Here is a 14916-nt window from a genome sequence, read left to right as displayed (position 1 = left end):
CACGCGTCTGACACGCGGTCAACTCTTTGACACGTTCCGACACGTTTTTTGGACACACGGTCAACTTTTTCGGACACTCAATCAATGCTCGGACACGCTCGGACACGTTGTTTTTTAATCTTATTTTTATTTTATAAACTAAATATAAAAAAAATTATAAATTAATTTTTTTCTATTATGAAATTTGACATGAAAAATTAACAAAGTACGAAAAGTTATTTATATTTATATTTATGTTATAAAATTTAAATATTTGATTGATTATACGACTTATTATGGATTCTTATATGTATTAAATATAAATTATATTATATATTAAAAATTTTATTTAATATCAAAACGTGTTACAACGTGTCCAAATATGACATTTTTTAGAATTAACGTGTCGGCGTGTCGTGTCGTGTCGTGTCCCGTGTCTGTGCATCATAGACACAGACCCTATATGAAATCAATGGCATTCAAATGCGATCATATGTAATATATATATATATATATATATATATATATATATATATATATATATATATATATATATATAAGAGAGGTTATAGTTACAACCTTTTTTTTACAACCATTACATATATAACACAGTTGATTTCCGTAAATCAAAGGTTATGATTTTCGCAAATTAAATTCATTAATTAATTATTAATTCACAATAAATGATAATCGTTGATTGACAGAAATCAACGGTGTTAAGATATGGTTGTAAGAGGTTGTAAAAAAAAAGGTTGTAACTATAACCTACCTCATATATATATATATATATATATATATATATATATATATATATATATATATATATATATATATATATATATTTCGCAGATTCAAGAACTCACATATATCAAATGCGATGAAAGGAGATTTTTTTGAAGCTTGTTGTTGTTTTTCCAGATTTTTTGGAAACCCATATATTTTGCTGTCCAGACATGTTATCTTATGGATAATAGTTAATGAAATTGGTCTTTTAATTGATTTTTTTGCTGTCCATTTTTTTACTTGTTGAAAATATTTACACCTTTGGTCCTTTAATTAATATATGGAAGCATTGAAAATTGGTTCATCTTTGACAAACGAAAGGTGAAACATATAGTGGGGTTGAAAAAAAATTACAAGATAACAAAAAAGGTATCGAGGGGTTAATTCCTTTTTTTTAAGGGTAGTTTTGGTATTTTTTTTAAAAGACTAACTCCGTTAACTTCAACTTTGGATGGAAAATCAAGTTAGGAGTAAGTGATAAAAAAGTTTTAAGTAGGGGTGTAAATGATTAAAATTTTTGGGGAGGAGGGTAAGTGATTTTGACTAAACTTTTAGAGGTTTTTTTTTGAAGTTTTCCCTTGAAAAAATGGATATTACCATTGAAGTAAGGGTTGTTTCATCTTAAATATAGAATAAATAAATAAACATTAAGAGTATCATAAAATATATGTAATATATAAAATAAATTATGAAGTTATTCAAATCTATTTAATAATTCTTTAATCTAATTGTAAATTTTACCTTTTAAAGTATGGGTTTTATAAGAGTTATGTTGTAGGAAAAGTGATTGTGTAATGTTATAGAGATTCATTTTGCGTGCCGTAATTCCTTTTTTTTTTTCTTTTTTCTTCAAAATGTGTGGGCCCCACAAAATGTTGTGTGTGTAGAAAAGTTTGTTGTGTCATGTTAAATGACAAATGCAAAACCCTTAAAGTATATCCTTCGCTTTACAAGAAAAAAAATCCTTATCTTTAATCTCCTAAAAATATTAAAGTTACTTTTTGGCAAAAATTAAAAGATTAATGGTTGTTATGTACAATTAAGGGTGTAAATGGATTAGGTTGGTCTACAGGGAACTACGGCCTAGCCTATATTAGGTCAGACTTAACCTATTACAAATAGTCAAATAGAAAAGTCATAGACTTTTAAAAAAAAATATTTAAAAAATAAGTCAGAGAAAATAAGTCATAGACTTTTAATAATTTTGAATAATAAAGTAATATTATTTTAGTTTTTTTTTAATTATGAAATATTAGGCTTAAACAGGCTAACAAGTCTAGACCAAAGCTTTTAAATATAAATCAGACCAGACTTATAATTTGGGCCTATAAAGGCTAACATGTTATATCAGACCTAAATTATTCTTTACACAAAGTCTAACCTATTTAAGTTAAAGCCTAGGCTAGACTAGCCTATTTACCCTGCAATTAATTTTGGGTTTTGCAACCAAACAAGAAAACTATCCAACATTGCTTTCAGGTCGAATAAGTAATAAGAGAATGCTAATCAAGTTTAGATTTTAAAGTGTTAAAATAAAATTCTGGGGCATTAGCGATGATGTTATGAATGACTGCATTGCGCCCAATCTGGTGCTCAATTTTTTATTGGAAAATTATATTTTTATGTTGCATGAGATACATCTTTGATATTATGCTCATATAAAAAGATGTATCTCTTTTTTTAAAATAAAATAAAATTGGTGAACCCTATTTTCTTTAATTTGTCTCATAACATAAAATTACTTTTCTTCTATTACATGAAAAAGTAAAACCCTTTTGTATTAGCACAAAACATTTATATCATTCTATTTCTTCATACAATGTGTTCCCATAACAAGGATATGTAACACCTACACATATATATGAGGTGGAGCAGGACATAACGATTCTGGCACAAATGCATGATGCACCATGAAACCTTGCAACCAACTATAAAAGCCATACACACATATGGAGGAATGGTTTTGCACCTCCCTCTCCGCACCATATTCACTTGCCCGAATCTTGCCCACTACACATATCTCCCTTTGCTCCGCTGTCTACCCCAATAACCTGAGCACCCTGATAACCTACATCAGAACCTCTTCACCGATCCATAGAGCAAATGTCATCTTCCCTTTGCGTTAAAAATCCACTCTCACCCAATGGTGGTGTCAGAGAAATTTTTAAAAGGGGATAAAACCGTAAGTGTGATATTCTTTGTAAGTTATTGTTAGAGAATAATATAAATCATTAAAAAGATCCTCATCCAACACTTAAGGTTTTGGGTTGGAGTGATTCTTTAGACGGTACCAGAGCTTGAGTGACTACACTACAAGGTCACAAGTTCGATCCTCACCGCCCTCACTTTAAAGTGGAAATAAAATAAAAAGCACAACAAGGTAAACCAAAAATTGAGCCTGTGCAATTCCATGCTTCTAGCCCAAAGGGCTCTTGCGTGAGGGGACATGTTGAGATATATAGTCCCACATTGGTTGTATGTGCAACTAATATGGAGTTTATAAGGCCTTGGACACTCCCACTCTTTGAGCTAGCTTTTGGGGTGGTGTATCCCAAGGTTCTTTACATAGTATCAAAGCTTCAGTGACCATAAGGTCACGAGTTCGATCCTCACCGCCCCCAAACGACTAGGTCATGATGATTCATATGAGGATGTAGTATAAAGATCTCAATTCATACGGGGATGCGGTATAAAGATCATTTAATTAAATGATCCTTTTGTTTGGTGTAACACCCCGTATATATCCGGCAATGTTATCATAATATCGTATTAAGCTGCGCTTAATTAAAAATGCGGAATTACTTTTTCTTTTCAATTATGATGTCATTAACATTACCAACTTGCTTAATAATCAATTAATAAAACATCGCCTGTATGTAATTGCAATAAAACAGCTAACTGAAATACCTCATAACATAGATATTATAAGTGTGGCTCTAGTCACGGAACTACAACAACGTAGACCGGACCATCTAACAGTTTATACAACTCCAATCTAAAAAGTACTAACAGAAAGTGTCATGGACAATTCCAATGCTCACTCAAATAAGGCAACATGCCTAACATCAGTCTCAACAACAACATATCATAAATAGAGGAAAACATAAACAACATCCAAATCCAGTCATGCTAACATAAAGCAGTAAAACATAATCAGCTCAGCTCCGGCCTCCTGCCGCCTGAGGCATCAGTACCCATACTACCTGATCCTGAAATAAGCATTCCCCAAACGTGGGGTAAGATCTCTAAACTAGAAATCTCAGTAAGACAGTGCGTCCTCAAGGATCTTCCACCCCAAGCTCACTTACATGTGCAATATAAGTTCAAAAGCAGTTTATCATTTATCGTTTCTAAAACAATGCAATGCAGCAGATAATCATGCCATGTGTGTCAATAATAATCTACTGGCCAGAGACAGTGCAGGTATACGTCTATCACCTACACACCGTGCAAGTACCACTTGCATTCACCCCGGTACATCGTCTTGTATGGCGCTACATACTCAGGCTTCCCGTCAAGATGAAACAACACATGCATACAAATTAAAGACAACGCCTTTTCATTACGCTTTATGTCTTAAGGCTTCTCACCAAGCCATAAGCCCTTAATCACTTGATTCTGACTTAGTTTAATTAAAACAGAAGTTCAACTTCATCAATCTAGGGTCCACAAACCCCCAATAGCCTACTGTCCTCACAGCACAGCTACTGTTCTTCGAAATCCCAGAATATCCGGATATTCCTCGGGACCATATCCGATATGCAATATCCGGATATCTCACTGGACATATCCGGATATGCAATATCCGGATATCCAGAATCCCATATCCGGATATCTAATATCCGGATGTCCAAATCCCATATCCGGATATTGCTCAGGCACATATCCAGATATTTCAAGACAGAATGCAGAAACTGCATTTCGTGAAGATATCCTTCCAAGGTTGGGTTTTTACCGATTTTAAACACCTAAACATACATTTCTGGGTGTGTTTGACATTACCCAACATTAAGTTATCATCTTTTAACCTTTACATGCATCAAGGTTCCATTTTTAAGCTTAAAGACTCAAGATCAAAGGTGATGAAGCTTACCAAATCTCAAACTCAGAAAAAGGGTGCTCTTGGAGCTCACACAACAGCTCCAAGGTTCTGTCTCTCACTGTACACGAAATGCACACCAAGGAGGGTCCTTTCTTCACAAAGGTTGCTCCTTGGAGCTCCAACAACCCAAGGAAGAAGCTTACACACTCCCATAAGACAGTTCAGACCCCAAACAGCCTCCACACAGCCACCACACTCAGGAAAAGAGTTCCTTTCACACTCACAATGATCTCTCCAACTCACCCAAGGTACAAAGTGAAGAGAAAATGAAGAAGAGGGGTCACAAAGCTCACAAAATGGTGGTGAAGCAATGTAACAGTGGAACCAGCAGATGACCAGCCCCTCACCCATGTAGAGAAACTGTTTTCTAGGATTTTGTGCCCTTAATAAGGGTATATATAGCTCACTTAAAGGTTAACACACAATATTAGCTTTAATTGCTACGCTTAGCATTTTAATCCCAAACTCTGGATTATGAAACTACATAATTTTCTAAGATTTATCATATTTTTCTTATAATTTTTTGAGCACCTTTTCGGTACGCGCTTTTCCAAGCCAGTACCGGTTTCTAGCACCAGTTCTCATTATCTGGACTTGAAACTCGTTTTACAAGTCCTACATATTATTCTAGTAATTAACATGCACTTACTTTAATTTTCCGGGATACTTTTTCGGTACTCATTTATACCGATTAGCAGAACCAGTATCTGCACTTTTCTTCCGAAAAGCGACTTTCAGCAATATTACCCACTTACTATAATTATTAAAGCCTCATAATAATTATTAGGGTCAATTATGGAATCATTTCCTATTTTCTCATAATTTATTAATTAAATTCCTTAATTAACGGTGCGGGTTCTTACATTTGGGCTTGGATATTTGTAAACGGATTAATGCATGTAACAAATTAATGCGGATAACAATGTAGTCCTAATCCATAGGCCCATGATGGGAAGTGGACTAGGCCCATGATGGAGGGCTTGGATATTTGTAAACTGATTAATGCATGTAACAAATTAATGCGGATAACAATGTAGTCCTAATCCATAGGCCCATGATGGGAAGGGGACTAGGCCCATGATGGAAAGGGACTAGGGTTAATAAGTTTGGTTAGATCACATTTGCATTCACAACGTGTTGAAAAACTATCACTCCACAACTCTCCCCATCGACGATTGTGATGAGGGAGTAATGTGAATTGCAGAAAGAAACAAAAAAGCCTTCAAGAAATCCAGATTCATTTCATGTCTTCAAAAAGTAAGCCTAAATATTTTGGTGTTCTAGAATCATATAATCTCATCTTGAAATTTCGTACACAAAAATGATATTCACAACTAAAGAATTCCAAGAATTCGAAAGTGGACGACCGTTGTTTAAATTACAAAAAACAACACAAATTACACTCACGACTAAATGCTTACATAAACTTGAAGGGAGGCGGCCGCCCTCCCTAAACTTTCTCTAACTCCACCATTGCTCACCCCCTTCTCCCGATTAAATAAATTTTATATCTATCGTTACAATAAAATTAAGGCAAAAAAAATTAATTTATTGCTTTTTTAATAAAAAATTACGAAAAAGTAGTCGTTTTGAAATTAATTACGAAAATATAGCAGTCAAACACGTCCCACGAGGGCGTGACCGGTTGGAGAGAGACACGCCCAAATTGGGCGTGACCAAGGAGAGAGACACACCCCATTGGGGCGTGTTTCACCAGGTGCTGCCACGTGGCACAAAAGTCAACAGTTTGACCGTAAAACTTTGGAAGTCCATAACTTTTGACTCGGGTGTCCGAATTAGGTAATTTTTTTTAATTCCACATAACTTTTCGAGATCTACGTAATAACACCTCATTTGACATATTTTGTCTCTCACAAAAAAATTGAATTTACAATAATGATACCATAAGAACGTTTAAACTCAAATTAATAAGCAAAAAATCACTGCTATAATTAGAAACATTCATAATAAAGATCCTTATTAAATAGTTAAGTGAGTGCTTTTCGTTTTATTTTGATTTTTAAGTTTTTGTTCATCATTATAAAAATGTTAGATTATTTTTAGTAATAATTATAAGGTAACAAAGTTATGTCATTTTTAATAAAACTATGTCGCTTTGATGTATTTTTACCAAAATCATAAGGATATTTACTATGAATGTTTCTAATCATAATAGTGATTTTCTGTTTATTAATTTGGGTTTAAATGTTCTTATGGTATCATTGTTGTAAACAATTTTTTTTGTGAGAGACAAAATATGTCAAAGGAGATGTCATTACGTAGATCTCGAAAAGTTACATGGAATCAAAAAAAATATTACCAAATTCGGACATCCGAGTCAAAAGTTATGGACTTCCAAAGTTTTACAGTCAAACTATTGACTTTTGTGCCACGTGGCAGCACCTGGTGAAACACGCCCTAATAGGGCGTGTCTCTCCTCGGTCACGCTCAAATGGGACGTGTCTCTCTCCTCGGTCATGCCCAAATTGGGCGTGTCTCTCTCCAACCTGGTCATGCCCCATGTGGGCGTGTCTCACGCTTAGGTCACGCCCCACATGGGCGTCTCTCTCTCTATTGAAACACGCCCCATGTGGGCGTGTTTGACTGCTATATTTTTGTAATTAATTTCAAAACGATTACTTTTTCGTAATTTTTTTATTAAAAAGCAATAAATTAATTTTTTTGCCTAAAATTAATTCTAACAAATAAAATTAATTTTTTTAAATTTATAATTAAAATTTTAAAATAAATTTATTATATTTTATTTTAACTAATGTAATTTCAATTTTATAATACATCCTTTTATATGTATGTATTTTAGATTGGCATTGCTTCATGGGCGAGCCATTAAAAGCTCATTTAAGGGATCACCTCCTACGTCTCTAATTGAGACTTTTAAACCATCAGTTAGGGGTGTGTAAAAAAATTGGTTCACTTGCCCTGCCCTTGACCCGACCTTGACCTGACCCATAAATACCTATATTTTTTAAACTTGTTTAAATACTGACCCACTTTTATTTAGGTCAGTTTTAAACCTGACTTATTTTAATATTTACCCATTGACCCAAAACTTGACCCATACCCATTATGTGAAAAAAAGAAAAACACAATTACATTAAAAGAAAAGTTTTAACGTAAAAAAATTACGTCAAAATTTTTTACGAAAAATATTTCCATAAAAAGATTTCGCAAAATTTTTTGACAAAAAATATTTTCATCAAAATTTGTGACTAAAAACATTTTTGTAAAAAAATTTGACGGAATATTTTTTTGTCAAATTTTTATACGGAATCTAAATTTCATCAAAATATTTCACAAAAAAATATATTCATCAAAAATTTCGACGAAACACATTTCCAGCGAAATTTTTAGACGAAAAAATCATCAAAATTCTTTACAGATTTCGAATTTCGGCGAAAGTTTTCGACAGAAACATTTTCCTTAAACTTTTTGACAAAAAAAAAATTTTGTCGAAAATTTTAGCGAAACACATGTCTATCGAAAATTTTCGACTAAATATTTTGTCAAGTTTTATGATAAAAAATATTTCCATCAAAATTTTCAACGGAACACATTTCTGTAAAATAATTTCGTAAAATTTTTTGACAAAAAATATTTCGATAAAAATTTTGACGGAAACAATATTCTGTCAAAATTCTTTAGAGAATCTAAATTTCGTCGAAAGTTTCGAATGAAACATCTCCCTAAAAACAATTTCCATAAAAAAAAATTTGTCGGAAAAAAATTTCATCAAAATTCTTTACAGATTTCAAATTTCAGCGAAAAAATTTTCGTTAAATTTTTTGACAAAAAAAAAAATTTCGTCGAAATTTTTAGCGAAACACATTTCCATCGAAAATTTTCTACTAAATATTTTTCGTCAAGTTTTTTGATAAAAAATATTTCCATAAAAAATTTCTACGGAACACATTACTGTAAAAAAAAATTTCGATAAAAAATTTTGACGGAAAAAATATTCTGTCAAAATTCTTTAGAGAATCTAAATTTCGTCGAAATTTTCGAATGAAACATTTTTTTCGAAACAATTTCCGTTGAAATTTTCGTCAGAACACATTCCCATCGAAATTTTGAACGAAAAAATCCAGTCAAAATTTTTGATAGAATTTTTTTTCCGTTTAAAACATTTGATGGAAGAAATCATTTTCGTCAAAACTTTTGCCGGAAATTAAATTTCGATAGACAATTTATTTTTGTAAAAATTTTCATTAGAGAAAAAATTTCGTTGCTTTTCGACAAAAAGTATTCCGACGAAAAAATAATTTTGTGATGAAATTCTCGTCATTTGCAATGTAGAAATTTTGACAAATTTTTGTGAGGAAACCAAGTCAAAAACGGGTCAGGTCAGATTTGATCCACTTCAAAAACCAAGTCAGGTCAGATCCGATCCAGTTCTGAACTAGTTCAACAAAATCCAAACCAAGTCAGACCTGACTTGGATCAAATTAAAGCAGGTCAGATCAAAATACCTGACTTATAAAAACCAAGTTGGGTCGAGTCAGACAAAAATCTGACCCGATCTGACCCACGCACAACCCTACCATCAGTGGATGATTTCTTATTCCCTGCATATGAGTTCACCTTAACACACGTGCAGGTGCGTTTCCCTCACACACAATAGTGGGTACCACTAGCAAAAAAATTATGACTCTATATGATGATTAGAAGGCAAAACAATAATGACTCTATATCATCAACAACATTAGTTGGAATCAACAGTATATGAACCCAAATGTAAAATACGGAAAAAATGATAATAATAAAATTCAAAGAACTATAAATATCATTAGAAGCGAAAACATAGCAATAAACAATTCAGAAGAAAGATAAAATAAAGTGAAAATAAAGATACATAAGAAAGAAAATAACATAAGAGAAAAAAAATCAAGAGATAAAGAGATAAAAATAAAGAAAAGAAGAAAATAATAAATTAATAAGAAAAGACAAAGAAAGAGGGAAGAAAGTGAGATAAAAGGGAAGGAGAAAGGAAAAAAGTAGAGGTAAAGAAAATATTTTCCCATCTATAAATATCACCACTTCAGCCATTGATGAGACATATTATATTCATTATTTTATGAGTTGTTATTCCGTAAAATTCTAGAGTCATCGTGTCATTACATTATTCCCCTTTCTCAACCACCATAACTTTTCCCTAAATGTTTAATCTATACCACTACAATTAAGAGCATTATTACATTGAGATACCACATACCTAAGCTCTTCACAACAAAATATAATGAGCTCATGGTGGGGATCATTATCAATCAACTAAGTTAGCCTAACCATATCAAGTGTGTTCGATATTATGTCACAATCCAAAATCTTAAGGCATTGCTGGGTTTATGGGTACGGTCCTCCCACTTATATACTCTTCACTTAGCCTATATTACCAATTAATGTGGACTCATCACATTTAATTAATCCAACAATCTTCTCTCAAGTATGAAACCAGCAAGTAGTTATTAGGGGGAATATTAAAGGGAATGAAAATTAGAGAACATGGCAACCGATCTTTTGTACTCTCATTTTCAACCAGCCAAAAATACAAAATATGCGGTTATTATAGGCTGTGTGCCCTTGAATCTACAACACAGCAATTTCACATGTTTTCATGTGTGGAAAAAAAAAAAAAAACAATGGCAAAGCCTTTTTATGCAAAAGCTCCTCCCACCACCATGCATAAAATATATATCAATCCATCTTTGATACACTAAATTTTACGGGCGTACTTGCGCATATAAAAAGACGCATTATATATTCTCGGTAGAATAATTTTAGTTGGATCAGGATCATATTACACCGGTGTAAGACTAATAAGTCTTACATTACATCTGAACCGTTGATTTTCGTGCATGCAACGATTATAGTTTAGGAAGTCATACGAATTAATTAATATTAATTAATCATTAATTACACTACAAATACCAACCGATGATTTCCGTCCATCAACGGTTGAGATGTGGTGTAAGATTTGTTAGTCTTACAGTGGTGTAGAAAGAACATATCCCATTTTAGTTATTGTAGTTAACAATTTGCTTTTAATTTTTATTCTTAAATTGATAAACTAGATCACATATATCAATAGTACTGAATTATTGTTTGTAGTAACATATTGTTTGCATAGTATTTTTTTATTTACATGGTTTTTTTTCATATTAAAATTTTATACAAGATTACTAGATCAATTAATTCACACTACTCTTGGTTATTAGATCAATTTTTATGAAATCGAAGTGGTGTATGAAAATAAAATTACAATATCTAAAGGGCTTAGGGCTCTCAATTTTTTTTCTGTTGCACGAGAAGTTTGAAAGTTTTTGCAAAAGGTAACTTGTGATGGAGCCCACCTGTAACAAAAACTAATTGGCATGGAAAACAAATTGTGAGGGACAGGAAAAAGACCTTTACTACAATATGAGGCAAGGAAAATAAATTGTGAGTCACAGAAGAAGAGACCTTTAAATCTTTAATGAGAAATTTTTTTGCCATATCTAAATAGCTAAAAATCACACTTTTAAGAACGTATGTATTCATCTACTATATGTCTATATATACAGTAAGAAGTACATAGAGAAAGTATCCCACTGAAGTTGCAAACTATGTCAGAGATGAATGAGCTTTTATCGGGATTGAAATGAAGCTATGTGGGCGCATTCAAAAAGAACACCGTGTTTGAAGTTTGTAGTTTCCAATTTGTACTATTTTCAGCCTTTCAGAAAATGAAAATGCAATTTTTCTGACGAGTTGGTATATTTGCTCTTGAGTTTATACTAAAGAAACAGGTAAGCAGCTATTACAGCCTCTCACCTAACTTCTACACTCCATGTACGGCTTAAAATTCACAAAGTTCATTACCTTTCGGATAAAAACCATCAAAAGCCAGATCCATTCACTTTTTATACTGTATAACTTCACTTTCTGATTACTGGTTTTCATTAAGAAATTTAATAACCACTCTCTAATTTAAAAAGCTAAATCCAAACACTTTCACTACGTAAGCACTTTTTTTTTTCTCTATACACCAATAATCTTCTTCTTTTTTTATATATATAACTCACATGTCCTTTGGTATTCTTTTATGTAGTGTTGAATTTGTTTTTAAACTTATGTCAAGGTCATTTAATTTTTGTATACATTCTAACAGAATCTGTTGGCTCTGAATATGTAATATGTAATATGAATATGGCGCAAACCAAAAAATTATTTGTGTCCTATTGATCGATGTACTGTCGTGATACTTAAGTTATATTTTCTCCCTGTGCCCCAACTCAGATTGGTAACAATATAGTTGTATTTACAAAATAATGGAAGCTATGCTCAAAGTACCTCATTGTCCTAATCTAAATCTCCCTTTTTGTTTTCCTCACTTTCCTCAACAGCACATTTTTTTTTTTTGTTCAAGAAAAAAAAAATTAACTCTTTAATGATCGTGATAGTACATAGTACTTAGTAGCTAGTCTCTTTTCAAAGATTGATAGAGATGGGAATCTCAGAAAATGATTATATAAGAAGAGTAGGACTGTACTTGGACCGTTAAGTGGGAGCAGAGAAGCTACCTCTGTGTTGTAACTGTGATCTTTTACTCTTTGCCCAAAAACTAGGGTTTTCCCACTGAAATTGGTTCTAATTTGCAGATGTTCTCTTCCACATATGACTCTAACCCTTTTCCTAGCTTTCCCTCATCTTCTTACCCTACCCTTCCTTATCTTATTGACCCTGAAAATGGTTTTGCAAGTAACACCCTTCTTGATGAATCACTTGTTCCCTTCATACCCAATACAAATGATGCTCCATTCCCAGATGAAACTCTTGCCAATTTGGCTGTTGCAGACTGCACTGCCATGCTTGAACAGAATGCAAATAATAATGGCTATGGTGTCCACTATGGTAGTATTCCCAATTTTCTCACCCAGAAACCAACCATAGCCAGGAAAGATAGGCACAGTAAGATTCACACATCTCAGGGTTTGAGGGACCGAAGGGTGAGATTGTCTAGCGAAATAGCTCGCAAGTTCTTTGATCTTCAGGACATGCTAGAGTTTGACAAACCTAGTAATACCCTTGAGTGGCTCTTCACAAAATCTGAGAATGCAATCAAAGAACTAGCTCGAAGTAAGCATAGCAGCTGCAGTGGGGGTGACAAGTGCTCCTGTGAACCTGCTGAGCCACACGGTGTGGATTCAAATGACAAATCATTGGTTGGTGTTGATGCTTCAAATAAAGGGAGGAAGTTGAAATGGACACAGAGGGAAGAAGCTTGTGTTCAGACAAAAAAGGAGTCAAGGGAAAGGGCAAGGGCAAGAGCAAGAGAAAGGACTTGTTACAAGATGTGCAACACTGGGAAGGTGCAAGACTTGGACGATAGGTGCCCTGCAACTGCAAATACTCATCAAATACTGCACCAATTGAGGTCATCCATTCAGCCTGAACCTGAGGCTTGTGCAAGATGGCCTCAAATGGTTCAACCTTACCCTTACCTACTTGACAGTGAAGCACCAAGAGATGGCTTTAACGTTATTGAGGAATCTATTATGATAAAAAGAAATATGAAGCCATCTTTGATGTCTTCTCATCATCACCAAAACCTTGTGATCCCTAAGGAAGCAAGTTTTAACAACATTAATGACTACCACTTATTGCCCTATTCGACTTCAAATTGGGATAATAATGTGGCCATTAATGGACGCTCCAACTTTTGTGGAATAGCCACCATGAATCTGTCTACATGTTTCATGAACCAGTGGTAAGCAATCTTCTCAATAATCACTTGAGATTTTAATCTTTTTAATAATATTTAGTAATCTGGGTCCTGATTTGTAGAGCTTGAAATCTTTGGAAATTCTAGGGAGGAGTGCAACAATCACAGTCCAAACTCGTTTGCTAGTTTTCGGTAATATCTGATCAGAATGAATCCTCAAGTGCTTTTCCTAGTAATCATCGCATCTTTCTGTGTTCTCTATCAGTAACTTTTTCTGCCCTATATTCCCATTTTACAATGTTTGTACTGATTCTTGCTGATAATCAGCCAATGGCATATCAAAGTTAAAAGTTTGCTGCGTTCTGCGTCTATTATTTTCTGTCCAACATTTAAAGTTTGATTGAACTAGTATCAAGTACTACAGCCACTCCTTAGCAGCTTTTAGTATTTTATTTATATAATTGTGATATCAGTCTTCAATGGTGAAAGCAGTGATGTACTTTTGGTGCAAGAGCTAGGAAAACAAGAATCAGGAGGAAACTAAAAATTTCAGCTGTTGTTTGCAGTAAAGCTTATAGATGTGGGGCATTTGATGATTCACATTATTTCAGCCCTAAGAATTCAAGCACGGAAGAATAGAAGTTAACCACGTATTTCACAAAAGCTCTGGATCAATCATACAAAGAATATCACTGGGTGGTTTGTTTTGCTTCCAACAGAAATTAATTTTTGTTTCTCGGTAGTACTTTCGAATTGAAAGCTTCATATACTCTAGTTTCTCCGAACTAAATTTTATATCATAAGCATTCTAAATTATAATAGATGGATTGATCGATGTGTAATATGTTAATTTTTTTAATACAAAGATAGATTGAAGAATATTAACTATTAAAAATCTTAACTCTTAAATCTTAATATAATATCATGGCCATGGGTAACGCACACAGGAGTTTCTATTATTATGTACCAATATTAACATGCCCAGCATTGATTCCTTTGAGTCTGTTAATTAAATATCCATTTGAAATTTCAGCTTTCTGATGATTATAAATGATTAATTGTAACCATATTATTTCCTTGGCAAGTTATTTTCTTCAAAGCGAAGAGTCTGCATCTCTTTTCAGATGTCATAGATAAATTGCTACAATCCGTTCGACTACCAAGATGTTTTCCTATTGTGAGAGAGAATGGGCAGCTATGTCTATGTTTCTAGAAAGCCAAAGGGAGAAGAGTGTATTGGTGATATTATCCATTACTTTGTGATTTAGTGCTACACCTAGATCTAAGCTTTGAAGCTTGGTTATATGTGTGTGTCAGTTGCCAAAAGAAGTTGGTT

At 33.3% G+C, this 14916-nt stretch overlaps 1 protein-coding gene across 1 annotated transcript; it reads left to right on the top strand.

Annotated features, from left to right (window-relative positions):
* The first annotated feature begins 12486 nt into the window (after positions 1-12486).
* Positions 12487-13923, top strand: LOC133318205 (transcription factor DICHOTOMA-like). The gene is made up of 2 exons (XM_061520198.1): positions 12487-13625; positions 13703-13923. Coding segments are annotated over exons 1-2 (1110 nt in total). The 5' UTR covers positions 12487-12516; the 3' UTR covers positions 13704-13923.
* Positions 13924-14916: the final 993 nt, after the last annotated feature.

Source organism: Gastrolobium bilobum, unplaced genomic scaffold, assembly GCF_033153095.1.
Source record: "Gastrolobium bilobum isolate Gb01-03AN ecotype WA unplaced genomic scaffold, APGP_CSIRO_Gbil_v1 utg9368, whole genome shotgun sequence".
NCBI lineage: Eukaryota > Viridiplantae > Streptophyta > Magnoliopsida > Fabales > Fabaceae > Gastrolobium > Gastrolobium bilobum.
Note: the sequence above shows the minus strand (reverse complement) of the source record. Positions and strands in the feature narration are given on the sequence as shown.

What these genes read in the sequence shown, in the direction of transcription:
- LOC133318205 (XM_061520198.1), top strand. Translation starts at nt 12,517, where the DNA reads ATGTTCTCTTCCACATATGACTCTAACCCTTTTCCTAGCTTTCCCTCA.